This window comes from Anolis sagrei, chromosome 12 (assembly GCF_037176765.1).
Source record: "Anolis sagrei isolate rAnoSag1 chromosome 12, rAnoSag1.mat, whole genome shotgun sequence".
NCBI lineage: Eukaryota > Metazoa > Chordata > Lepidosauria > Squamata > Dactyloidae > Anolis > Anolis sagrei.
Window position 1 is genome coordinate 12,575,347 of NC_090032.1, and position 26,627 is coordinate 12,601,973.

General features: G+C 43.5%; 1 protein-coding gene across 2 annotated transcripts in view; it reads right to left on the minus strand.

The window, feature by feature from the left end:
* Positions 1–26,627, minus strand: part of EML3 (EMAP like 3) — a 69,751-nt gene that overhangs the window by 37,313 nt on the left and 5,811 nt on the right. For both annotated transcript variants that reach the window (XM_067472441.1, XM_060758254.2), the window contains exons 2-11: positions 14,352–14,534; positions 13,967–14,054; positions 12,375–12,926; positions 10,664–10,771; positions 9,655–9,683; positions 7,487–7,522; positions 3,782–3,905; positions 1,909–2,058; positions 479–548; positions 211–321 (exon numbers count right to left, since the gene is read on the minus strand). In XM_067472441.1, the coding sequence (XP_067328542.1) occupies positions 211–321; positions 479–548; positions 1,909–2,058; positions 3,782–3,905; positions 7,487–7,522; positions 9,655–9,683; positions 10,664–10,771; positions 12,375–12,926; positions 13,967–14,054; positions 14,352–14,534 (1,451 nt within the window). The remainder of the gene's footprint in view (positions 1–210; positions 322–478; positions 549–1,908; positions 2,059–3,781; positions 3,906–7,486; positions 7,523–9,654; positions 9,684–10,663; positions 10,772–12,374; positions 12,927–13,966; positions 14,055–14,351; positions 14,535–26,627) is intronic.

Here is a 26,627-nt window from a genome sequence, read left to right on the forward strand (position 1 = left end):
AAACTGCTAGGTTGGCAGAAGCTGTGGCTAACAACAGGAGCTCATTCCGCTCCCCGGATTAGAACCCGTGAACTTTCGAACAGCAAGTTCAGCAGCTCAGCAGTTTAACCCACTGTGCCACCAGGGGCTCCGTACTATATACATTGGTGAATAATTATCTTGAACAATGGTGCTGGTAAATAGCAGTATGGAAGGAAGGTTAGTGCTCACCGCGGTGGAGAACGCAAGGGAACCCACGCCTCTCTCGAAGTTTCCCAGGCCAATTGTTTGCAGAGTGTTGAGGTTGGAGGAGTCCCAGATGTGGACAAAGGGTTGCAGGGGCTGCGAGAAAGGAAAGGCGTCAACAAGGAAAGAGTCAGCATCCACAGTCATCAAAACTACAAAGGGGTAGAGGCTGGAAACACGTTGGAAGTAGCTCACGATAAATGACATCAAATTGTCTCAGCCAGAGTTGGAAATATGTAGTCTAAGGGTTTACCTTCCCATCCTTGTCCACACCAGCCATTTGCCCGGTGGCAACACGGATGCGATCTGGGTGTACAGCAAGGCTGGAAAAGAAAACATCATATATTTAAGAAAACTATCTCCATTCATTATTTGTTTCCTTTCCAAAGTCATCAAACCTGTTCCACTAGCATAACTCGTATAATCCCCAGGACAAGGTATAGGACTTTAGCCTTGGCCCAACATTAGCAGTCAGCAGAAGTCAAGCCTCCTTTGGAAAAGTCCAATACAACAGCACAGAATCCAACAGTGACCCAAGTTGAAACCCTTCATCTGTAAGGCAACCAACTCTTTCGACTCTTCTGCTTTTAATATTACTTGTCTAAATAAAAAAATACAATAATTATAATGGTGGTGGAGTCTCTTTCTCTAGAGCAGTGGTTCTCAACCTGTGAGTCCCCAGGTGTTTTGGCCTACAACTCCCAGAAATCCCAGCCAATTAACCAGCTGTTAGGATTTCTGGGAGTTGAAGGCCAAAACATCTGGGGACCCACAGGTTGAGAACCACTACTCTAGAGATTCTAAAGCAGAAACTGGATGGCCATATATCGAGAGGGTTTTGATGGTATCCTATGATCAAATGCAGTTGGATTGGATAGTTTTTGTGGTCCCAACTCTAGGATTCAACAATAATAATCTTTAATAGTAATCGTAATAAAGACAATAATTGACTTTCCTTCTCTGTACCCTTTTAAGTTGAGGCTGGATAGCCATCTGTTGAGAGGGCTTTGGTGGTGCCTTCCTGTCTCGCAGGAGGAAGTTGGACTGCATAGCCCTTGGGGTCCCTTATAACTCTAGGATTCGATAATAATAATAACAATCACAATAGTAATGATGATGATGATAAAGCCTCCTCCTCTGGGAGTTTTTTTTTTTTGCACCAAGACTGGATGACCATCTGTTGGAAGGGCTTTGATGGTGCCTTCCTGTCAGGCAGAAGGGGGTTGGACTGGATGGCCTTTGGGTCTCTTAAAACTCTATTATTCTATGACACAAATATCCCATCCACTTACGAGGCTATTATTATTGTTGTTGTTGTTGTTGTTATTTGATACACAACAAGATTAGTACACAGCAAACACAATCACTATGCTGGCTTTTGTATTGGATCACATGTCAGACACCTCCCGAGTGTCTAGGACTGTGTGATGTATCGGCAAATAATGCATGCAGATCCAAGCAGGGTGCCCTTTTGCAGCTGACAGATGGTAATTTTGTCAGCGCCAATTGTTTTTAAATGCAGGCCGATATCTTTAGGCACTGCACCCAGTGTGCCAAACACCACTGGGACTACCTAAAACCAATATCCCATCCTTATGGACATATTCTTGCCAAATGTCTGTTATCGTATTCTCCTATCATTTGGAGGGGAAGAGGGGGAGATTTTATGCTCTGGTGTCTCACCAGCGAACACAGTCAGTATGCTCCAGATAGTGGCGTTGTGTGCGACATCGCAGGTGATACAGCACAACCACACAGGCAATGAAGTAAACCAGCTCCCCAGAAGTCAAGACAAAGAGATTGGAGCGGCAGTCACGACCGCGGTAGCCATAGCTGAGACTGTCAAGGAGCAAGGCAATGATCAATGGGTGACAATACAAATGATTGCTTTGTAGCAGCCTTCCCAACCCTGTCAGGAATATTATTATTATTATTATTATTATTATTATTATTATTATTACTAAACTTTATTTGTACCCCACTAGCATATCCCGAAGGGCTCGATGCGGCTTACAAAGGCCAAGGTCTCAACACACAACATAACAATACAAAACCCAAGGCAAATTAAAAACAATTAAAGCAATATAACAACAAGCAATAAACAATACACTAAGACACAATAAAACTGGGCCGGGCCAGAGTAATGGGTACAGAATTAAAAGTGCTGATGTGACAGGTGGTATATAAGGCTTATAGGGCAAGTGCAGTGTGCAGCGTGCGGCAATCTTGGTTTTAATAAAGTGCTTATGGGGCTTGGTATTGGAGATTTCCTATTCTGAGAAGGCACATTGGAACAGCCATGACTTCAAGTTCTTTCTAAAGACTGCCAATGTAGGGGCCTGTCTAAGATCTTTGGGGAGGGTGTTCCAGAGTCGGGGGGCCATCACAGAAAAGGCCCTGTCTCGTGTCCCCACCAAACGCGCTTGCGACGCAGGCGGGATCACGAGCAGGGCCTCTCCAGATGACCGAAGTGAACGCGTGGGTTCGTAGACCTAGATGCGGTCACGCAGGTAGGCAGGTCCCAAACTGTTCAGGGCTTTGTAGGTAAGCACCTGCACCTTAAATTGGGCTCGGAAAATAAACGGCAGCCAGTGGAGCTCCTTGAACAGGAGGTTTGACCTCTCTCTGTAAGGAGCTCCAGTTAACATCCTGGCCGCTGCTCGTTGGACCAGTTGGAACTTCCGAGCCATTTTCAAGGGCAGCCCCACGTAGAGCGCATTGCAGTAGTCCAATCTGGAGGTGACCAAGGCATGGACCACCCCGGCCAGATCAGCCTTCGCGAGGTATGGTCGCAGTTGGCGCACGACTCTCAATTGTGCGAAAGCCCTCCCAGACACCGCCGACGGCTGAGCCTCAAGTGTAAGCGATGAATCCAAGAGGACTCCCAAACTGCGGACCTGTGGCTTCAGGGGGAGTGTAACCCCGTGCAGCACAGGTTGCCACCCTAGACCCCGGTCAGGTTTACGATCGACCAGGAGGACCTCTGTCTTGTCGGGATTGATCTTCAGCTTGTTCCTCCTCATCGAGATAGACACAGAATATGAATATACCATCAGAGCCACCCCCCCCCCCCCAGCGGAACAGGTTGCCATCCAACCTCTACATAAAATGGCTGGGTGGCTATCTGTCAGGATGGCTTTGATGGTGTCTCCTTTTCTGGCAGAAAGGTTGTTGGAGTGGATGGCTCTTGGGGGTCTCTTCCAACTCTAGGATTCCACAATTATACTGGTATTATTCCTTTGTTATGAGGCTGCAAACTATAACATTCATGGGTTGTTGTGAGTTTTCCGGGCTGTCTGGTCATGTTCCAGAAGCATTCTCTCCTAACGCTTCACCCACATCTATGGCAGACATCCTCAGAGGTTGTGAAGTCTGCTGGAAACTAGGTAAGTAAGATTTATATATCTGTGGAATGATGTCCAGGGTGGGAGAAATGACATTCATTTTGGAGCACGAACAATTGCGGGAACCGTTTTGAACCCTAAGAGTTACTATATACTATTAGGAAGGGCTGTAAAGGCAAGAGGAGAAAAAGGTCCATTTCTTCCAAGGATACACCCAGTCCAACTGCAACTTCTCCACTGGCAGCTCCATGCGCAGCTCCTCGTAGTTGGGAAAATTCGAAGGGATGTACATGGTGATGGGACGGCCCCGCAGGAACATCTTGGTCGAAAACCTTTCTAAAGAGATCAGAGGTAGAGAAGAGAGAGTGTGAACATGTCCAGGAGAAATCATAAGTTACTTGGAAAGTTGCTTTCTTAGACTACAATCTATTTACAAATTAGACTGATGCTCATCATCATTATCATTATCATCATCGTCATAACTGCCTCTCTTTTCATAAGCTTGAAGCAGGGCTTGGTTAGAACATATGTTACTTGAAAAGTTACTTTTTTAGACTACAATCTTGTGTATGGCAGGAGGTTGAACTGAATGTCACTTGTGGTCTCTTGCAATAAAATAATACTAATAATACTACTGCTACTACTAGTAGTCTTATAATAATAACACCTGCCTCTACTGCTACAACAACAACTACTACTAATAATAATACCTGCCTCACTTTTTATCAGCTTGAAGCAGGGCCTGGTTAGACCATAAGTTACTTGAAAAGTTACTTTTTAGCCTACAGTTTTGTGAATGGCAAGACATTGGACTGAATGGCCCCTGTGGTTTCTTCCATTACTGTTGCTGTTGTTGTTATTGTTGTTTAATAGCCATTCAAAGGGCCATTCAGTCTAATGTCCTGTCATTCACAAAACTGTAGTCCAAAAAGTAACTTTTCAAATAACTTATGATCTCTCCAGGCCCTGCCTCGAGCTGAAAGGAGTGGAATGTAATAAATGTAACAACAACAACGACAACAACAATAACAACAATAATTGGAAAAGCTGACATGATATGAGGATTTAAAGACTCTGGCACAAGCCAGTAAAGGTGGTCCCAGTGGTGATTGGTACACTGGGTGCAATGCCTAAAGACCTTGGTCTGCACTGAAACACATTCGGCGCCGACAAAATTACCGTCTGCCAGCTGCAGAAGGCCACCTTACTGGGATCTGCACACATTATTCGCTGAAACATCACTTCCTAGAGACTTGGGAAGTGTCCGACGTGTGATCCAATTCAACAGCCAGCAGAGTGTCTGCTGTGGACTCATCTTGTTGTGTTTCAAATAATAATAATAATAATAATAATAATAATAATAATAATAATAATGTTGTTCATTCGTTCAGTCGTCTCCGACTCTTCGTGACCTCATGGACCAGCCCACGCCAGAGCTCCCTGTCGGCCGTCACCACCCCCAGCTCCTTCAAGGTCAGTCCAGTCACTTCAAGGATGCCATCCATCCATCTTGCCCTTGGTCGGCCCCTCTTCCTTTTTCCTTCCACTTTCCCCAGCATCATTGTCTAAGCTTTGCTGTCTCCTCATGATGTGGCCAAAGGACTTCAACTTTGTCTCTAGTCTCCTTCCCTCCAATGAGCAGTCGGGCTTTATTTCCTGGAGGATGGACTGGTTGGATCTTCTCACAGTCCAAGGCACTCTCAGAACTTTCCTCTAACACCACAGTTCAAAAGCATCGATCTTCCTTCACTCAGCCTTCCCTAAGGTCCAGCTCTCACATCCGTAGGTTACTACAGAGAATACCATGGCTTTGACTATGCGGATCTTTGTTGCCAGTGTGATGTCTCTACTCTTTACTATTTTATCGAGATTGGACATTGCTCTCCTCCCAAGAAGGAAGCGTCATCTGATTTCCTGGCCACAGTCTGCATCTGCAGTAATCTTTGCACCTAGAAATACAAGGTCTGTCACGGCCTCCACATTTTCTCCCTCTATTTTCCAGTTGTCAATCATTCTTGTTGCCATAATCTTGGTTTTTTTATGTTTAGCTGCAGCCCAGCTTTTGCACTTTCTTCTTTCACCTTGATTAGAAGGCTCCTCAGCTCCTCCTCGCTTTCGACCTGTAAATCCTTGTATTGTGTCAGCTTTTCCAGGTGTTGCTCTTCAATCCTTCTGTCGCCTGGCATTGTAACTTTTTCAGGTTTATGATCCAACCAGTTCTTTGTCGCAGGCAGATGGTATTTATGGCACAAGTTCCAATGAATCATCTGAGCATTATTATTATTTGAAACACAAGATGAGTCCACAGTAGACAAAATAACTCTGCTGGCTGTTGTATTGGATCACACATTGGACACTTCCCAAGTGTCTAGGACTGTGTGATGTATCGGCGAATAATGCGTGCAGATCCCAGTAAGGTGGCCTTCTGCAGCTGGCAGGTGGTAATTTTGTCAGCGCCAATTGTGTTTAAGTGCAGGCCAAGGTCTTTAGGCACTGCACCCAGTGTGCCAATCACCACTGGGACCACCTTGACTGGCTTGTGCCAGAGTCTTTGCAGTTTGATCTTTAAATCCTCATATCGTGTCAGCTTTTCCAGTTGTTTCTCGGCAATCCTGCTGTCACCTGGGATTGCAACATTGACAATCTATACTTTGTTTTTTAACACGATCGTAAGGTCAGGGGTGTTGTGCTCCAAAACTCTTGTCTGTCTGAATCCGGAAGTCCCAGAGGAGTTTGACGTGTTCCTTTTTTGTAACTTTTTCTGGCTTGTGATCCCACCAGTTCTTTGTCGCAGGCAGATGATGTTTGTGGCACAAGTTCCAGTGAATCATCTGAGCAACGGTGTTGTGCCTCTGCTTGTAATCTGTCTGTGCGATCTTCTTGCAGCAGCTGAGGATGTGATCTATTGTTTCATCTGCTTCCTTGCAGAGTCTACATTTGGGATCTGTTGTCGACTTTTCAATTCTGGCTTTGATGTTATTTGTTCTAATGGCTTGTTCTTGGGCTGCCAGAATCAGGCCCTCTTTTGTCTCCTTTTTTCAAGTCCCATTTGTGAGCCACAGCCATGTTTTTTTCTTTGTCAATTTGGCTCTCAAGTTTTCCCAGGAACTGGCCCTGGAGACTTGAACTCATTTAGAGCAGCCAGGTATTCCTGGATGACTTGTTTCCCAATTTGGGGTTGGATGTCCTCTAATCTCTACCCACTCCATCTTGCTGAGGTTGAAGATGACTTTCTTTTTGTGAGAAGACCGAGGCAAAGAAGGTAGTTCTGCCTTTTCCCTATCCCCTGTCAGCATTGCCCCATCTTCTCCTCGAAGAGGCCCACCTTGTTTTTCCTTTTTCTACTGACATAAGAAAAGAAGCCCTTTTTATTGTTTTTAATGTCCCTGGCAAGCCTGAGCTCGTTTTGTGCTTTAGCCTTGCGGACCTTTTCCCTACAGGTGTTGGCTATTTGTTTGAATTTTTCTTTGGTGATTTCTCCCTTTTTCCACTTCTTGTGCATGTCTCTTTTGTGTCTCAGCACAGTTAGAAGTTCTTTGGACATCCATTCTGGTTTTTTTGCACTTGTCCTTTTTTTTCTCTTTGTTGGCACGGTTTGCAATTGCGCCTTGAATATTTCACTCTTGAGAAATTCCCATCCATCCGTAACTCCCTTGTCTTTTAGTATCTGTGTCCACGAAATGCTGCTCAGTGTTTCCTTCATTTTTTGGAAATCAGCTCTCCTAAAGTCCAAAATGCGGGTTTGACTTGTCAGCATCCCTTTGGAGGCATGTTCAGTAGTCATATTTTTATGTCGCAATACAAAAAGTAACTTTACTTAGTTTTCGTTAAGGAGAGCCAACTTGCTATCAGACTTGAGACAATTCTCTGTTCATCCCTCTGTTTTCCTAAAACTCTTTAGTAAACAGTTTATATACCTAGATTATAATTCCCACGCCGCGTGCTCCACGGTCCTGTAGAAAGAAAGTAAAGAAGGGATAGGCTAAGCATTTCATGGTGAAAAGGAACCCTTTACATAGTTGTCATATTCATATTATTATTATTATTAACATTATTAATACTTATATTTTATTTATTGATTGATTTACTATAGTTATACCCCGCCCTTCTCACCCTGAAGGGGACTCAGAGCAGCTTACACGTAGGCAACAATTCAATGCAGCAAGAACAGACATATAGATAAAAACATATATTAAAACGTCTAAACATTAAAACCAATGATTAAAACCACACAATCCAAAATCATCACCCAGGACCTATTTCGGTTGTAATTGCACTTATTCCATATCACTTATATCACTGAATTTACTGTCCAAAGGCTTGGTTCCACAGCCATGTTTTTAATAGCGTTATTTTGCTGAGGAGTTTCACAGGCGAGGGGCCACCACTGAGAAGGCCTTGTCAGTCATGATCCCCACCAATCGCACTTGCGAAGGAGGTGGGACCAAGAGTAGGGCCTCCCCAGATGATCTTAACCTACGAGGGAGATACGTTTGGACAGGTAAGCTGGGTCCGAATAATTTAGGGCTGTATAGGCCAAAGCCAGGACTTTGAATTGTGCTTTGTAGCAGACTGGCAATCAGAGGAGCCTACGTAACAGAAGAATTGAATGGTCCCTGTACACCACCCCGGTGAGGAATCTATCTGCTGCTCATTGGACTACTTGAAGTTTCCGAACAGTCTTCAAAGGCAACCCCACATCGAGCGGGTTGCAGTAGTCTATGCAAGATGTAACAATAGCATGGACTACCATGGCCAAATCTAGCGTCTCAAGGTACAGGCGCAACTAGTGCACAAGTTTTAATTGTACTAAAGCTTCCATGGCCACTGCCAAGACCTGAGGCTCCAGGCTCAGTGAGGAATCCAGAATTCCTAAACTGCAAACCTGTGTCTTCAAGGGGAGTGTAAGTCGTCCAGCTCAGGCTGTAACCCTATACCCTGTTTGGCCTTCTGACTGACCAGGAGTACTTTTGTCTTGTCTTGATTCAGTTTCAATTTGTTCGACCTCATCCAGACTATCACAGCTGCCAAGCACTGGTTCCACCAGCAGGTGGAAAGGAGTGATAGAGTTGGACTTAATCTGCGTACAGATGACATCAAACTCAAAACTCCGGATGATCTCACACAGCAGCTTCATGTAGATGTTAAACAACATGGGGGACAGTAGTGAGCCCTGTGGGACTCCACAGGACAAAGTCTGTGGGGCCAAGCAGGTGTCCCCCAGCAACACCTTCTGGAAGTGATTCTCCAGGAACCATAAAAGCATATATGAAAACATACACCATATTAAAATGCATGAGACAAAATATATTGGTAGACTTAGGGCTACTGTGTTTTAAAACTTATTAGGTTGTGCCATCTTGAGTCCCTATAGGGAGAAAGGCAGGACAGATGAATAATAATAATAACAATAACAATAATAATAATAATAATAACAATAACAACCACCTGCTCTATTAATATTAAGGTAAAGGTAAAGGTTTTCCACTGACATTACGTCCAGTCATGTCTGACTCTGGGCCGGGGGGGGGGGGGGGGAATGCTCATCTCCATTTCTAAGCCCAAGAGTCGACACTGTCCAAAGACATCTCCAAGGTCATGTGGCCAGCATGACTGCATGGAGCGCCGTTACCTTCCCACTGGAGCAGTGATCTATTGATCTATTGATCTATTCACATTTGCATGTTTTCGAACTGCTAGGTTGGCAGAAACTGGGGCTAACAGCAGGAGCTCACACCGCTCCCCGGATTCGAACCAGCGACCTTTCGGACAACAGGTTGAGCAGCTCAGCAGTTTAACTCACTGCACCACTAATGGCTCCCAGTTATTGTAATATTAATATTACAATAACAATAATAATACGGTTGCCAAAAGTTGGAAAGGACTTGAAGGCACACAACAAGAAATCGCCAAAAATGGTTTCTCATAATTAAATGGCCTTATTAAGTACATTAACAGCTTTCTACTAATTTCCCTATGTCTCCTTGGAAGATGAGATAGAAACAGCTTCCTCCTAACATCTTTGTACAGGTTCCTACTAAAGGTTTTGTCATTCAATTAGCCATCACCATTCCTTAAAGCTCACCTGGACTCAGGGAGGGATCCTTATTTCGGCTAGAAAAGAAAAAGACAATAGTAAAATATGTGTATATTCCTTATAGAGAGAAGTCAAGGCTGAATTCCAAGCTAAGACTACATCTCTGATTTTCAAGATGTTGAAGAATATGTTTGTACCCTTAAATGCTATTTTTGATTTATATGAAATGATTTGTGTTCTGATTAAAACATTATTAAGAAAGATAGTGATGTAGTACAGCCTGAGGCTGGGTTCACTGATGGTTTAGAGAGAATTGTGAGATTTCCTGTGAGATTTCCTGGGGCACAAAGTGAGGAAGATTCAAATCAGAGAAAATATGTTCCTCTATGGGAAAAACCTGACTCAAAAAGTGCAAGGCCTCAAGATTAGTTACAGGAGCCAGAAACTGCAACATTAGATAAGGAGTTGGGTAAAGAGCTAAGTGATACAGAAGGCTCCCAGGGAAAAACACCTAGAGCTACGAAGATCAACAAAAGTCTTTGTTTACAGATTAGAACAGAAAATAGGCAGTTCCGGTCAGAGCGCTTACAACATGGGAAAGCTGAGGAGAGAATTCATGGGAAAAGAGTGTTTATTAATTAGCAAGTTGTTTACCTAAAAGTTAGTTAAGGCAATGTAGATTCAAGTGAGAAGCTAGTCCCAAGTTCTGTGGTTTTTGTTTCAAGTCAAGCCACGGTTTTGGATTTAAGTATCCTGGAAATTTTCTATGTTCTTGTTTTTGTATTTCCTTTGCTTATGGACTTATGCTGTGCTTGTGACTTTCTGGCTATTCCTGGACTATATTACCTTGAGATTTGCACGAGACATTTGGATTACTGTCCGGTTATCACCTATTGCTAATGCTTTTTTGGATTTTACATCTTCTTTCCTTATTCCTATTTTTAAAAATATTTTATGTGTTTTTACAATAAACTGTTTGCTTATACTCTGGACTCTTGTGTGGTGCTCATAGGGGTTTCCAGGCCTGGGGTGCAACAGACAGATGAGTGGGTCTTACTTTTCAAGGCTCCCCATGCGGTTCAAGAGATTCGCTGAGGAAGCTGCCTTCTTGGGCACGTAATGCTTCATTCGGCTGGGCTTGTCAGAAGAGCTGTTTCTCCGAAATCTGGAAATAGATATTAATTTAATTAATGGGTGTAATGATGTTCCACTAACATAAGTCATGATGACACTTTCTTCATAGATTCCTACAGCTGTCTGTTTTTAAAAAAAATTTTTATTACTTTATCATGATTATTACATTTATTATACATTTGTTTATAGCAGTTACATATTATTCAACACCCTCTTTAACATATAATCTTATTCTTCTGCTTAAGCGTTTTATTCCCCCCCCCCCTTTTTCCCCACCACTGTGCTCCCTCCCCCCCATTTCAAGCCACAACTTTTACATATCATCTGTCCAAAATCTCATTTCTTCTTGTGGCGGTAACCTTCCTTCTTTATTTTTTAAACCATTTACAACAAATTTACCCCATAGAACATCAAAATCACTTTGTTTCCATATACCTTTTTTTAACTTTTAATATACATGTCAGCTTATCATTTATTGCCAATTTCCATGCTTCCTTGTACCATTCCTCTATTTGTATATTTATTTCTTTTTTCCAATTCCTTGCTATGAGCAGTCTTGCTATTGTTAATAAGTTTGTTATCGCTTCTTTATCCTCCTTTTTCAATTGTTTGTTGATATATAGTGATAATAAGGCTATACTAGGACTTTTTTCAATTTTCATATTCATTATATCTACTATTTCTCTAAATACTTTCTCCCAAAAATTATTTACATATTTACATTGCCACCACATATGTATATATGTTCCTGGTTCTTGACACCCTCTCCAACAATTTTTAAAATTGGTGTCAGATACCACTTCCATATTAGCTTATAATAATTTTCTTTAACCCGTATTGATAAGTTTTTTAAATGCCTTTGTCCCCATAATTGTTGCCACTCTGTTTCGTTTATTTTTATCCCTAAATCCTCTTCCCAAACCTCTTTAAGGATGTTATTTTTTGTATTACCTTCCTTTATTTCAATTATCATCTTATATATTTTACTAGTTATTCCTCTCAAATTTTCATGCTCTTCTACAACCCTTCCCTTCTGTATTATTTGTTCAAATTGGTTAAGTTTGCTTCCATTTCTATTATTTTTTCCCCAATTTTTGAGCCATTGTTCTAATTGTATACAATGGAACCATGTCAATTTTATTTCTTTAAACTCTTCCATAATCATTTCCTTCTTCATTCCCACCTTTATCCAATCCCCTATCTTATCTAAAAAAAATTCCCTTAACTTTTTATCCATTACTTTTTTTAGATTTTTTTGGAAACTTCTTTTCCATTACAATTGGGGTTATAATTGACCCCTCCATTATTAACTTTCTCCTATATTTGCTCCATACTTCTAATGTATTGCTCAGCATTGGGTTTCTGATTTCCCTAATTTCTTTTCTCGTGAACTGTTTAAAAATATATTCTGTCTGTTTTAACCATGCTGTACCCTAATGAGAACTTCCGAGCCGTTTTCAAGGGCAGCCCCACGTAGAGCGCATTACAGTAATCCAACCTAGAGGTGACCAAGGCATGGACCACCCTGGCCAGATCAGCCTTCGCAAGGTACGGTAGCAGTTGGCGCATGGTAAGGGGCTGGACCCCTTCCTCCATTGGGGCCCCCTATCAGATATTGAAACATGGCTACTCACAGCTCTTTCTTGTTGGCTGCCAACTGCTGAACGGCTGCTGGCACTGGGGAGGCCGGGGTGCTGCCGCCACTGCTGCCTCCTTCGGAGAATGGCTCCGGAGATGGAGCTGATGGTGGAGCCTCTGCTGCGTTCGGGGCTTTGTCTTTGGGTGGAGGCTCCCCAACATCCTGGCCTTCATGGGGTCCGGAACTGGAAAGACAGCACACAAGGCCTCCATGCGCAGTGCTTCCCTGGATATCTTGCATCTCCAAGCCCTGTTCGCCATCATCTGCTTGGGGCCCGAAGGAGTTCTTCGTCACCAGTTCCTTTACAAGGCCTTCAAGAGAGTCTGGGTCCCTCGTGCAGAAGAGATCTTGGACTGCTTTTTCTCCAGCGAACGAACTCTCGACAATTGATTTAAGGTGTCCATTGTTGAGGCAGTGGCCATATTTCATGGCCAGCACAGTGGACTCCTCTGTCTGTGTCCCGATGCTGACTTGTTTTGACTCTTGCATCCTATTACTTTGGGGTACCAACTCCTTATTGCTATCTGGTTGTTGCACAGTGGATGAACTACAAATGAAACACAACAGTCAATTTCACTCATGCTTGCAAATAATGCATGGAAACAAACTTTTCTAGATTTGTTCGTGTCAGGAGCCACTTGAGAAACTGCAAGTCACTTCTGGTGTGAGAGAATTGGCCATCTGCAAAGACATTGCCCATAACTTCCAGGAAGAAAGAACTCAAATAGAAGCATAATAGGATAGAATAATAGGATTTTAGAGTTGAAAAGAATCCCGCTTCTGCTGTAAAGGAAAGACACCATCAAAACCTTCCCAACAGATGGCCACCCAGCTTCAGAGACATTAGAAGGTTCATGGAGAAGCAGGGTAATGGAATAATAGGATCCTAGAGTTGGAAGGGAACCCCTAAAGGCCATGCAAGTCCAACCCGCTTCTGCCGTAAAGAAAGACACCAACAAAACCCTCCAGACAGATGACCACTCAATTTCATAGAAATTAGAAGGTTCATGGAGTAGCAGGGCAATAGAATAATATGATCCTAGAGTTGGAAGAGAAGCCCCAAAGGCCACCCGAGTCCAACCCGCTTCTGCCATAAAGGAAGACACCATGAAAACCATCCTCACAGATGGCCATCCAGCTTCACAGACATTAAAAGGTTCATGGAGAAACAGGTCAATAGAATAATAGAATCCTAGAGTTGGAAGGGAAACCCCAAAGGCCGTCCAATGTATTTATTTGTTTATTTACTATATTTGTATACCACCCTTCTCAGCCCTTAGGCGACTCCAAGTCCAAACTGCTTCTGCTGTAAAGGAAGACACCATCAAAACCCTCCCAACAGATGGCCACCTAACTGCATAGACATTAGAAGGTTCATGAAGAAGCAGGACAATAGAATAATAGGATCCTGGAGTTGGAAGGAAAACCCCTAAGGCCATCCAAGTCCAACCTGCTTCTGCCATAAAGGAAGACACCATCAAAACCCTCCCAACAGATGTTCATCCAGTCTCACATTAGAAAGTTCATGGAGGAACAGGGCAATAGAATAATAGGATCCTAGAGTACGAAGGGAATCCCAAAAAGTACCTGGAGATGCTCGGGGGCAGGATCCAAAGAGCGTGTTTGCCTTGTGGAAGGAGCGAAGGGTCTTCAGTGTCAAGCGCACCAGAATTTGCTGCAGAGGAACAAAGCATTTGTCTTTGCTGTGACAAAATATGGCCCCCGTCTGCAGTGCCATATAAAATCCAGATTATCTGCTTTGAACTGGATTATATGAGAGTGTAGATCCAGCTTATATAAATGATTAAACAATTCTGAAAAAACTAAGACTTCTCAAAACAATTCTAGCCAGGTACAGCTTGAAGCTTTGGGAGATTTTGGACAAAATACTCCTCTGCTCTAAGTGACTCAATTGATTTCTGAGTCAGGCCAACTCTTTGCCAAAGAGTTCCCCAATAATCACTAGCCTCACCTTCAAGCAATTGCTGCCTGAGCAAAGGGATCTGCTGGTCATAGAGGCTGAGCCTTCTCAATGCATCCGCCAAGGCTGATTTAACCAGCATCAGTTCTTCTTCCTGGCTTCGGAGTCGGGAGTCGAGGTCCGTGAGCCAGCCTTGGTGATGGAGGATGTTGTTGCCGCCCAAGGGGTTTTCCCCTAAGAGGAAGAAAGTACCAATGTTATGATTAGAGAGAGAGAAAGGAATGGCGAGTGAAGGAAAGAGAGTGAGAATGTCTAGTTACATATAACATTGTCTAGTTATGCCAAGACAATGATGATGATGATGATGATGATGATGATGATTATATTGTTTCTACTAGCTGTACCCTGCCATGTGTTGCTGTGGCCCTCAGGAAAAAAGAGGAATTCCAGTTGAAGCAATAGACAGAAGGGACAGATATAAAATGAGGTAGCTAAGCTTGTTTCAAAAATAAAAATAAAATAGAGGTAATTAGGTAGCAATAGGTTAAATGTTTTTGAATATTTTCATAGAACTGTAATTTAAGATAAGACTGTCCAACTCTGATTAAATCATTATTGTGGAGGCAGAGGCGGTCCTAGGTAATTTTCACTTTCTGAGACCACTGAGACCCTCGCCAATGACTAATCAAGACCAAACTTGGAACATGGAGCCCCAATGACCCACTCTACATCCTGGCGCAGTTTGGAGGAGGACAGACCATAGATGATGGGACTTCAAGTACCTTCACTTCCTTCCCAAGATTGCTGCAACCCTCATCTAATGACCAATCAAGACCAAACTTGGCACACAGAGCCCCCATGACCCACTCTGCATCCTGTTGCAGTTTGAAGGAGGATGGACTTTGGATGTTGGGAGTTGCAGTACCTTCACTCACTAACTGAAACCACTGCCACCCTCATCCAACTAACTGATAAAGACCAAACTTGGCACACAGAGCCCCCATGACCCACTCTATATCCTGTTATATGACCCACTCTATATCCTGTCATTGGATGAGGGTGGCAGTGGTTTCAGTTAGTGAGTGAAGACCAAACTTGGCACACAGTTAAAGACCAAACTTGGCACACAGAGCCCCCATGACCCACTCTATATCCTGCTGCTGTTTGGAGGAGGGTGGAGGAGGGTGGACCATGGATGATGAGACTTCAAGTACCTTCACTCACTTCCTGAAAACAATGCGGCCATTATCCAAAGACCAATAGACCAAACTTGGCATACAGAACCGCCATTACCCACTTTCTCTAATAACCCAGGCAGTGCCGGGTCCACAAGCTAGTATATAATAAAAGTCAAAGTTTGTATGCGGAGGACAAAAGTGTGGCGGTGTGGCGATGTGGCGGTGTATGTGCCAGCATTTTGATTGGCCAGCCTGAAAGTTCCAAGATTCTGATTGGCTGCCGTTGTGGTGCTATTTGCATATGGTCTCTGATTGGCCAGCTTCAAGAGGAGCCCCTGGTGGAGAAAAGAGTTCATGACAGAAACGGGGACATGAGAAGGAAATTTGCATATGGTCCATCACTCACTTTCTGAGACCACTGAAACCCTCGCCAATGACTAATCAAGACCAAACTTGGCACACGGAGCCCCAATGACCCACTCTACACCCTGGTGCAGTTTGGAGGACAGACCATGGATGATGGGACTTCAAGTACCTCCACTCCCTTCCCAAGATTGCTGCAACCCTCATCTAATGACCGATCAAGACCAAACTTGGCACACACAACCCTACATCCCGGTGCTGTTTGAAAGATGGACGATGGATGATGGGACTTGCAGTACGTTCACTCACTTCCTGAAACCATAGCGACACTCATTCAAAAACCAATAAAGACCAAACTTGGAACATAGAGCCCCCATGGCCAACTCAACATTCTGGTGAGGTTTGGGGGGAGTATAGACTATGGATGATGGGACTTCAAGTACCTCCACTCACTTCCCAAGACTGTTCCAACCCTCATCTAATGACCGATCAAGACCAAAGTTGGCACATAGAGCCCCCATGACAAACTCTACATCCTGGTGCTGCTTGGAGGAGGATGGACCATGGATGATGGGACTTCCAGTACCTTCACTCACATTCTGAGACCTCTGCGACCCTCATCCAATAACTGATCAAGACCAAACTTGGCATATAGACCTCTCATCACCCACTTTACGTCCTGGTGTGGTTTGGAAAAATTTGGAGATGGATGATGGGACTGGCACTAACTTCACTCTTCCTGAGACCACTGAGACCCTCGCCAATGACTGATCAAGACCAAACTTGGCACATGGAACCCCAATGACCCACTCTACATCCTGGTGCACTTTCAAGGAGGACAAATCATGGATGATGGGACTTCAAGTACCTCCACTCCTTTCCCAAGACTTCTACAACCCTCATATAATGACCAATCAAGACCACACTTGGCACACAGAGCCCCCATGACCCGTTCTACATCCCGGTGCTGTTTGAAGGAGGACGGACGACTTCAAGTACCTCCACTCACTTCCCAAGACTTCTGCAACACTCATTAATGACCGATCAAGACCAAACTCGGCACACAGAGCCCCCATGACCCACTTCCTGAGAGCACTGCGAGCCATATAAATAACTGATAAAGACCAACCTTGAAACACAATGCCTTTCTCAAATAGCCCGGGCAGCGCCGGGTCCCAAAGCTAGTATATAATAAAAGTCAAAGTTTGTATGCGGCAGACGGAATTATGGCAGTGTGACAGGGTATGTGCCTGCTTTCTGATTGGCTGCCACTGTGGTGCTATTTGCAAATGGTCTCTGATTGGCCAGCCTGAAAGTTCCAAGATTCCAATTAGCTGCCACTGTGGTGATATTTGCATATGGTCTCTGATTGACCAGCTCCAACAGGAGCCCCTGGTGGAGAAAAGGGTTCATGACAGAAACAGAGACATGAGAGAAGGAAATTTGGATATGGTCTCTGATTGGCCAGCCTCAATTCCAAGATTTCGAGATGACAAAGAGAGGAAAGGAAAAGGCCAGGGGCTGCGTCAAAAAATTGCCAATACAGACCAAACTTGGAACACAGAGCCCGCAAACCCACTCTACATCCTACTGCAGTTTGGAGGAGGATGAACCATGGATTATGGGACTTGCAGTACCATCACTCACATTCTGAGACCGCTGTTAACCTCATGCAATGACTGATCAGGACCAAACTTGGCACATAGACCTCTCATGACCCACTTTACGTCCTGGTGTGGTTTGGTCGGGGATGGACCATGGATTATGGGACTTGCAGTACCTTTGCTCAATTCTTGAGACCATTGCAACCCCCATCAATTACCGATAAAGACCAAACTTGGCACACTGAATCTCCATGACGCACTCTAGATCCTGGTGCGGTTTGGAGGAGGATGCACCATGGACGATGGGACTTGCAATACCTGCACTCCCTTCCTAATACCAATACAACTGCCAACAATGATGGATCAGGATCACAAATCACACTGAGAGCCCACATGACTCGACATCCTGGTGCAATTTCCAGCAGGATGGACCATGGATTATAGGACTTGAAATACCTCCACTCAATTCCCAAGACTGCTCCAACCCTCATCTAATGACCGATCAAGTCCAAAGTTGGCACGAAGAGCCCGCATGGCCCACTCTACATCCTGGTGCTGCTTGGAGGAGGATGGACAATGGATGATGGGACTTGAAGTATCTCCACTCACATACTGAGACCTCTGCGAACCTCATCCAATGACTGATCAAGACCAAAGTCGACACACAGAGCCCCCATAACCCATTCTACATCCTGATGCTGTTTCAAGCATGATGAACCATGGATGATGGGACTTAAAGTACCTCCATTCACTTCCCAAGACTGCTGCAACCCTCATCTAATGACCGATCAAGACCAAACTTGACACACAGAGACCCCATTAGCCACTCTAAATCCTGGTGCTGTTGGGAGAAGGGCAGACAATGTATGATGGGACTTGCAGTACCTTCTCTCACTTCCCAAGACTTCTGCAATACTTATCTAATGACCAATCAAGACCAAACTTGGCACTCAGAGCCCCCATGACCCACTCTCCATCCTGGAGCAGTTTGGAGGAGGATGGAACACAGATGATGGGACTCGCAGTACCTTCACTAACTTCCTGAGACCACTGCGAGCCATATAAATAACTGATAAAGACCAACCTTGATACACAATTCCTTTCTCAAATAACCTGGGCAGCGCCGGGTCCCCAAGCTAGTACTACATATAATATATAATGACAATACTGGTTTATTATTGTATATTTTATATTTTAAGTTGTATTGTAATGTTTTTAATTGTGAGCCACTTTGTGTCTCCGCATGGAGAGAAAAAATAGGATGTAAAATAAATAAATAAATAAATAACTCCTACATTTGAAGTCCAAAACACCAGGAGGGCCAAAACTATGGTTAGGTGGATCTGTAATTGGTTACATGAACGAACCCAGAGGGTGCTCATCAATGCTTCCTCTTCATCCTGGAAGGAAGTGACGAGTGGAGTGCCATCAGCAGGGTTCCCTCCTGGGCCCGGTCCTGTTCAGGATCTTTATTAATGACTTAGATGAAGGGTTAGAAGGCACAATCATCAAGTTTGCAGACGGGACTGAATGGAGTGGGATAGCCAATACTCCAGAAGACAGAAGTCTCCGTCTTTGGAGGCTTTTAAACAGAGGCTGGATGGCCATCTATTAGGGGGTGTCTTGAATGCGATTTTCCTGCTTCTTGGCAGAGGGTTGGAATGGATGGCCCACAAGGTCTCTTCTAACTCTATGATTCTATGATTTAGGCAAAAGAGTTTTGCGTGACCCAGAACTCGGCAGTCGTTCCTTATTTATCACAAAAGAAATGTCCAAGAATACACAATGTTGGCAGCCTATAATTAAAGCAGTGGGCTGAGACTTTGATGTTTCCCAATCCAGGCTTGGAGCGTCCCAGTTTGTGGGGGAGAAAAGGAGACATTTGTTTGGTTCTCGAAGCAGCAGGGACTCTGGCCTCTTCCTTGCAGGCACTCAGCCCAGGTCTTGCTTCATGCCCAGCTAGCCTCGTTTGTCCTGGCAGCCAAAGATCGTGGCACCAGGAGGAAATGGCTCGGCCTCAGACGCCCCTGACGCCTATCTCAGTACACAAGGCCCCACATGAGCTGAACAAGACCATGTCATCAGACCAGGTTGCCCTTAATGCCCTCTTCATCATCACCATGTCTCCTTTTAAGCAGAAGCTGGATGGCCATCTGCCAGGAAGGCTTCGATTGTGTCTTCCTGCCTAGCAGAAAAGTGTTGGACTGGCTGGCCCTTGGGGACTCTTCCCACTCTAGGATTCTATAATAATAATAAGGAGAATAACCTTTGATAATCATCTATGATGATGATGGATTCTCCTTCTCTGGGAGGCTTTCAAGCAGAGGCTGGATGGACCTCTGTTGGGAGGGCTTTGATGGTGTCTTCTTATGGCAGAAGGGGGGGTGGACTGAATGCCTATTGGGGTATCTTCCAACTCTAGGTTTCCTTCTCTGGAAATTTATAAAGGAAATGCTGGGCTGTAATCTGTTGGGAGTACTTCAATTGTGTCCTCCTTTGTAGCCGAATGGGGGCAGGCTGGAGGGCCCTTAGGATCTCTCCCATCTCTAGGATTTTATAACACTGTGTAATATGTTTTCCTGGGTTATAAATATTATTTCATAATTGGTTGTATCATAAAAACATGTGAAAACTTTATTAAACCGCAAAAAACTTTGTTTTCGTGGGACATCTTGCAACACATTTTGCTCTAATTTTTCAACAAATCTCTCACAGTCTCAACCAATTCAACCTAATTTGCGGCACCCACCAAAACAGTTTCTGGAGTAGAACAAATACTTTCAAAATACACAACTAAACAGGAAGTAACACTTTCAAACCAGGAACAGAAAATATTTCAAATTTTGTTACATAGTGTAATTCAACAGAGACTATATGGCGATCCATAAGGAGGGCTTTGATTGTGCGAATCCGGGGAGAGGCAGATGAGCCTGCAGGGACATGAAAGAAGCCTCCCACAAGGATGATAAAAACATCAAGTCATCCAGGCGTCCCCTGGGCAATGTCCTTGCAGACAGCCAATTCTCTCACACCAGAAGCGACTTGCTCCTGACACAACTACAGGAGAATGAGGTTGGCCTGGGTGGCCTTTAGGGGTCTCTTCTAACTCTAGGATTCTAGGATTCCTTCTTTAGAGGTTTATAAAGCAGAGGTAAGAAATAAAATTATTATTATTATTATTATTATTATTATTATTTTACTGACACAAAAACACAGTATGACACAGCAAACGAGCTATATATGCTGGATAATAATAATGATGATGATAATAATAATTTATAATTTATATTCTAATATTATCATTATATTTATTATTCTGACACAAAAACACTGTGTCACAGCAAATGAGATATATGTGCTGGATTTCACATCACAAAATCACAAGTCGAACACTTCCCAAGCATCTAGGACTGAATGATGTATTTTTGAATGATGCACGCAGATCCAAGTCAGGTGGCCTTTTGCAATTGGCAGATCGTGATTTTGTCAATGTTTATTGTTTCCAAATTCCAGCTGAGATCTTTTGGCATGGCACCCAGTGTGCTGATTACCACTGGAACCACCTGTACTGGTTTATGTCAGAGCCTTTGTAGTTCCATTATTATTATTATTATTATTATTATTATTATAAACACAACAAGATTAGTATACAGCAAACAAGATTACTAAACTGGCTGTTGTATTGGATGTGTCTAGAATTGTGTGATGTATTGGCAAATAAAAGGGTGGCCCTTTGCAGCTGACAGGTGGTAATTTTGTCAGCACCAATTGTGTTTAAGTGCAGGCCAAGGTCTTTAGACACTGCACCCAGTGTGCCAATCACAACTGGGAGCACTTTAATTGGCTTTATTGTTATTGTGATTGTTATGGGGCTGGACTGGATGACCCCTGGGGTTTTTTCCAACTTTAATATAATATAGACTGCCTGGCCATCTGTCGGGAGTGCTTTGATAGTAGAGTACTGAAAAATAAAACTTTGGAAGCTGAAAAAAGAAAACACAAGTCACTGCTTACTGAAATAAAGCCTCGTCTGTGTTTTGAAGGACATTTCGAAACATCACAGCTTGTGCCCCCATCTCACAGACTTGCTACAGAGACTCCTATTTGAGAAAAGCAGGATATTTCTGGCATTTTGTGCCAAGAGGCACAAAACCTCAGAAGTGTTTCAAAGAGTAATAATATCCCAAACAGGCTCTGCTTTGTCCCGCTCTTCTCCTCCTCATTCTAGAAAGCTTGGCAAACAAAAAGAACTCACTTCCCATGACCTTTTCCTATTCATATTGCCCCAGATTTGGGAGAAGATAAGAGGAGCTTTGACTGCATGTGAGACATAACTATTAGTAGGAAAGGCCATGGGATTGGGAAACAGAGGGCTATAAAGCATTGCAAAACCATCTCGGTGAGCCTGAACATGTCACATTGCACAAACCTTTTGCTAAAAGTAATTTCAAAAAGCACATCACCTTGGCCGCAACTCGTCCCAACTTGTGCATTGCCCCTCTTTCTCCATATTCCCCCCTTTTTATTTACTGGAAGAATTGCGCAACTTTGAAATTTTGAGTCATTTGTGGCTTTGTGTCACTGAGCGAGTTTGCAGTTGTGCAGTTAAGCACTTCTTCATTTCCCAACTGTCTCAACAAACACATACAATATCTATCTATCTATCTATCTAATAAATATTGTTGTTTGTTGTTGTTTATTCATTCAGTCATTTACGACTTTTTGTGACCCCATTGTGGCGGAATTAAAATCACACATAGTTCACATCTTTACCAATCTACACGCTGTCTTGCTAGAGAAAAGATATGCCACACGGATGATCAGTAAAGAATAAGATGTTTGCTCTTTGTTATGCAGTACAAAATATATACAGTCGTGTGAACAGTTGCATTGACTCACACAATGTCCTTTGAGAGAAGTTCAAATGGTCCTTGAGTTTCCATGTGAGAGATCTTCTTCCAGCAGCTCAGAAGCAGAAAATATACTAACTTGTCTTGCAAGCTCTTGCACAAAAAACCTAAATATGTAACTGTTGCCAAAATTCCCAGGCTCAGCTAGCATCCTGGGCATAGCCCAACCTATCAGCTTCGTGCTTTGTATTGTTCAGTTAACACACTCACTAACTGATTTTTGCATGCTCCAACACTCATGGACAGGCGGCTCAACCATTATGCAAAGTAAGCATTTGCAGTATAATTGATTTTGCTCAGGGGCGCTCTTGAGGCACCCTTGGGGGAAAACAGACATTTATGCGAGTTGTAGTTACTGGGATGTATAGTTCACCTAAAATCAAAGAGCATTCTGAACTCCACCAACGATGGAATTGAACCAAATATGGCACACAGAACTCCCACGATAAACAGAAAATATATATCAGTGATTGGTTGTGGGGGGGGGGGGGTGTGCCAAAATACTGTTTGCTTACCGTTGAAAATTACCTAGGGCCGCCTCTGCTCATGAATCAGCCCATGCCAGAGCTCCCTGTCAGCTGTGACCATACCCAGCTTCTTCAAGGCCAAGACAAGTCACTTCAAGGATGCTATCCATCCATCTTGCCCTTGGTCACTCTCACTTCCTTTTTCCTTCCATTTTCCCCAGAATCATCTTCTCCTAGCTTTCCTGTATTCTCATTAAGTGGCCAAAGGACTTTGTATTTACTTCTAATATCCTTTCCTGAAATGGGCAGTCGGGCTTTTTTTCCTGAAGTATGGACTGGTTGGATCTTCTCGGAATTTTCCTCACTCTCAGAATTTTCCTCAAAAGCGTCTATCTTCCTTCGCTCAGCCTTCCCTATGGTACAGCTCTCACATCCGTAGCTTACTACGGGGAATACATTGCTTTAGCTATGCAGATCTTCGTTGCCAGTGTGATGTCTCTACTCTTCGCTATTTTATCGAGACTGGTCATTGCTCTCCTCCCAAGAAGGAAGCGTCTTCTGATTTCCTGGCTGTAGTCTGCATCTGCAGTCATATTAATGCCTAGAACTGCCTCTGTGTTTTCTCCCTCTATTTGCCAGTTATCAATCAGTCTGGTTGCCACCATTTTGTTTTTTTGGATGTTTAACTGCAACCCAGCTTTTGCACTTTCTTCTTTCACCTTGGTTGGAAGGCTTCTCCTTGCTTTCAGCCATCGAAGTGGTATCATCTGCATATCTAAGGTAACAACCTTAGATGTTTCTTCCAGCCATTTTAACTCACTGAGTGTCTGATCTGGCTGAAATACAGGCCGTAGATCAGAGAGACACAGAAGAGACAGAGAATGTTTGAGATTTTGTGTCTCTTAAGAATCAGCCTTCTCAGCCTTCTCCGTCGTCAGAAGATGGGGATTCACCCCCTGATATGGCATTAGGTCTCTGCTCAGAAAGAGCAAAGGAAAGGTTAATTAGAAGGTCAGAAAAACTCTGTGAGAAACAGTCCTTGAAATCCAGTTGGTATAGGCTCTCATGTTTGCTCAGATTTGAGCTTAAATTAAGTGATGCTTTCCTGGGCTTTCCATAGCAGACAACGTTGCCACAAAATCAAGTTCATGTTCAGCACTCAAGTTTGCCTTTGTTCCTGTTTTGAGTTTTGTCTTTGAAAAGTTCTTGCTGATGGATTTATGCTTATGCTCTTGAATTCATGCATTTCATGTACCTTAATATCTTGACTTCATGGATTTCCTGAACCTTGCTATATTTGGACTATTGCTATTTCATAGCACCTTTTCTACTGCCCTTTGGAAAATGCCCATTTTCCCTTCTGTCGATTCTTTTGCAAATAAACTGCTAGTTAGCTACTACTGGACTCTGTGTGTTGCTGTGTGGAAAGGTGTTCGTGGCCTAGAGTGCAACAGATAGTCATAAGAATAATAAGGAATAATCCATAAGGAGGGATCCTCTCACCTCTGCAGGAGTCTACCGTATACCGTGCAGCTGTGGACAAGTTTACATAGGGACCACCAAATGCAGCAGCATTGCCCAAGGAACATGAAAGGCACTGCAGACTCTTTCAACCAGAGAAGTCATCCACAGCAGAGCACCTGATGAACCAACCTGGACACACCATATTATTTGAGAACACAGAAATGCTGGACCACTCTCACAACCACCATATCAGATGACACAGAGAAGCCACAGACAAGCATGGAGACAATTTCAACAGAAAGGAGGAAACGATGAAAATGAACAAAATCTGGCTACCAGTATTAAAAAAACTCTAAAATTACAACAGCAGAACAACAGAGGGGAAACAATCTGGGACATTAATCACCTCTCAACAAAAGATTGCCCCAGGCACTGCCAGGCCATCAAATGCTAATCAAGGTGGTCAGTTGAAACATTCACACCTAGCTCCAACAGACAAGAGTCCTTTGTCCCACCCTGGTCATTCCACAGATATATAAACCCATTTTTCTAGTTCCAACAGACCTCACAACCTCTGAGGATACTTGCCATAGATGCAGGTGAAACGTCAGGAGAAAATGCCTCTAGAACATGGCCATATAGCCCAAAAAAACCCTACAACAACCCAATCCATAAGGAATATCCATAAGAATAATCCAGGTGAGGTCTGACCAAAGCAGAAGAGAGAGAAGAAGAAAAGAAGTTTATTTTCTACCCCGCCTCCATCTCTCCGAAGGGACTCAGGGCAACACTAAGGGCCCTTCCAGACAGGACCTATATCCTAGGACCGTGATGGTGAACCTATGACACGTGTGTCAGCACTGACACGCATGGCTATTTTTGATGACACGCGACCACATACAGAGAAGTACACCTTATAAGAACCAATCTAATTCTATCCTTAAATTTGTAAAAGGTTCTACAAATTTAACATCTGCATGTTTGAGCATTGTTCACTCCATAACTCAGCATGGAATATACATTTTTCTTATTTAAACTATAAATATTGCAAAATTATGGGTTTTTTCTCTCGAAGTTGACACCCCACCCAAGTTATGCTCAGGTTTTTGGCAAATTTTGACACACCAAGCTCAAAAGGTTGCCCATCACTGTCCTAGGATCTGACCTTAGGTTTTCTGTTTATTCCAGATTATCTGGCAGTGGGGACTCATATAATCCCAGTTAAAGCAGAAAACTGGGATCAGATCCTGGAATATAGGGCCTGTCAGGAAGGGCCCTCATACTCATAGAAAGGAACCTGTTGTTTCTGGATTCTTATCACTTCCCCCAGATCCTGATGTGTTGTTTCCTGTGCAGAAGACGAACCTTAATAGGAGCTTCCTGTTTCTGGTTCTCCAATTCCTATAGGAATATCAGCACAACTCCCCCCTCAACACACCCATAATGCATACACATACACACACCTCACCCTTCCTGCTAAACATGTTGGATGGCATTTTTGAGCAAAGGTGCTCATCCTTGGCACCTCCCCACTTTCTCTTTGTAGAGCATTTGTACAAGTCCGAGCCAATGTCCGTGTTGGATGTGGGTTCAAATCCTGCTCAGTTGGGAATCCATTGCCTAATCTTTTCTCAACCTAAAAGGGCAGCATTCGCCAACCTCCACGAAACAAATATGGCAAATAAAAGGCTTCAAAGAGTTGATTTGAAAGCACATAACAACATCTCTGAATAGTTCACAATAGTTAAGATAGCTGGAAGAGACCCCAATTATTATTATTATTATTATTATTATTAAACTTTATTTGTACCCCGCTATCATCTCCCGAAGGACTCGATGCGGCTTACAAAGGCCAAGGCCTCAACACACAACATAACAATACAAAACCTAAAGCAAATTAAAAACAATTAAAGCAATATAAACAAAAGCAATAAACAATACACTAAGACACAGTAAAACTGGGCCGGGCCAGAGTAATGGGTACAGAATTAAAAGTGCTGATGTGACAGGTGGTATATAAGGCTTATAGGGCAAGTGCAGTGTGCAGCGTGCGGCAATCTTGGTTTTAATAAAGTGCTTATGGGGCTTGGTATTGGAGATTTCCTATTCTGGGAAGGCACATCGGAACAGTCAGGTCTTCAAGTTCTTTCTAAAGACTGCCAATGTAGGGGCCTGTCTAAGATCTTTGGGGAGGGTGTTCCAGAGTCAGGGGGCCACCACAGAAAAGGCCCTGTCTCGTGTCCCCACCAAACGCGCTTGCGACGCAGGCGGGATCACGAGCAGGGCCTCTCCAGATGACTGAAGTGAACGCGTGGGTTCGTAGATGGAGATGCGGTCACGC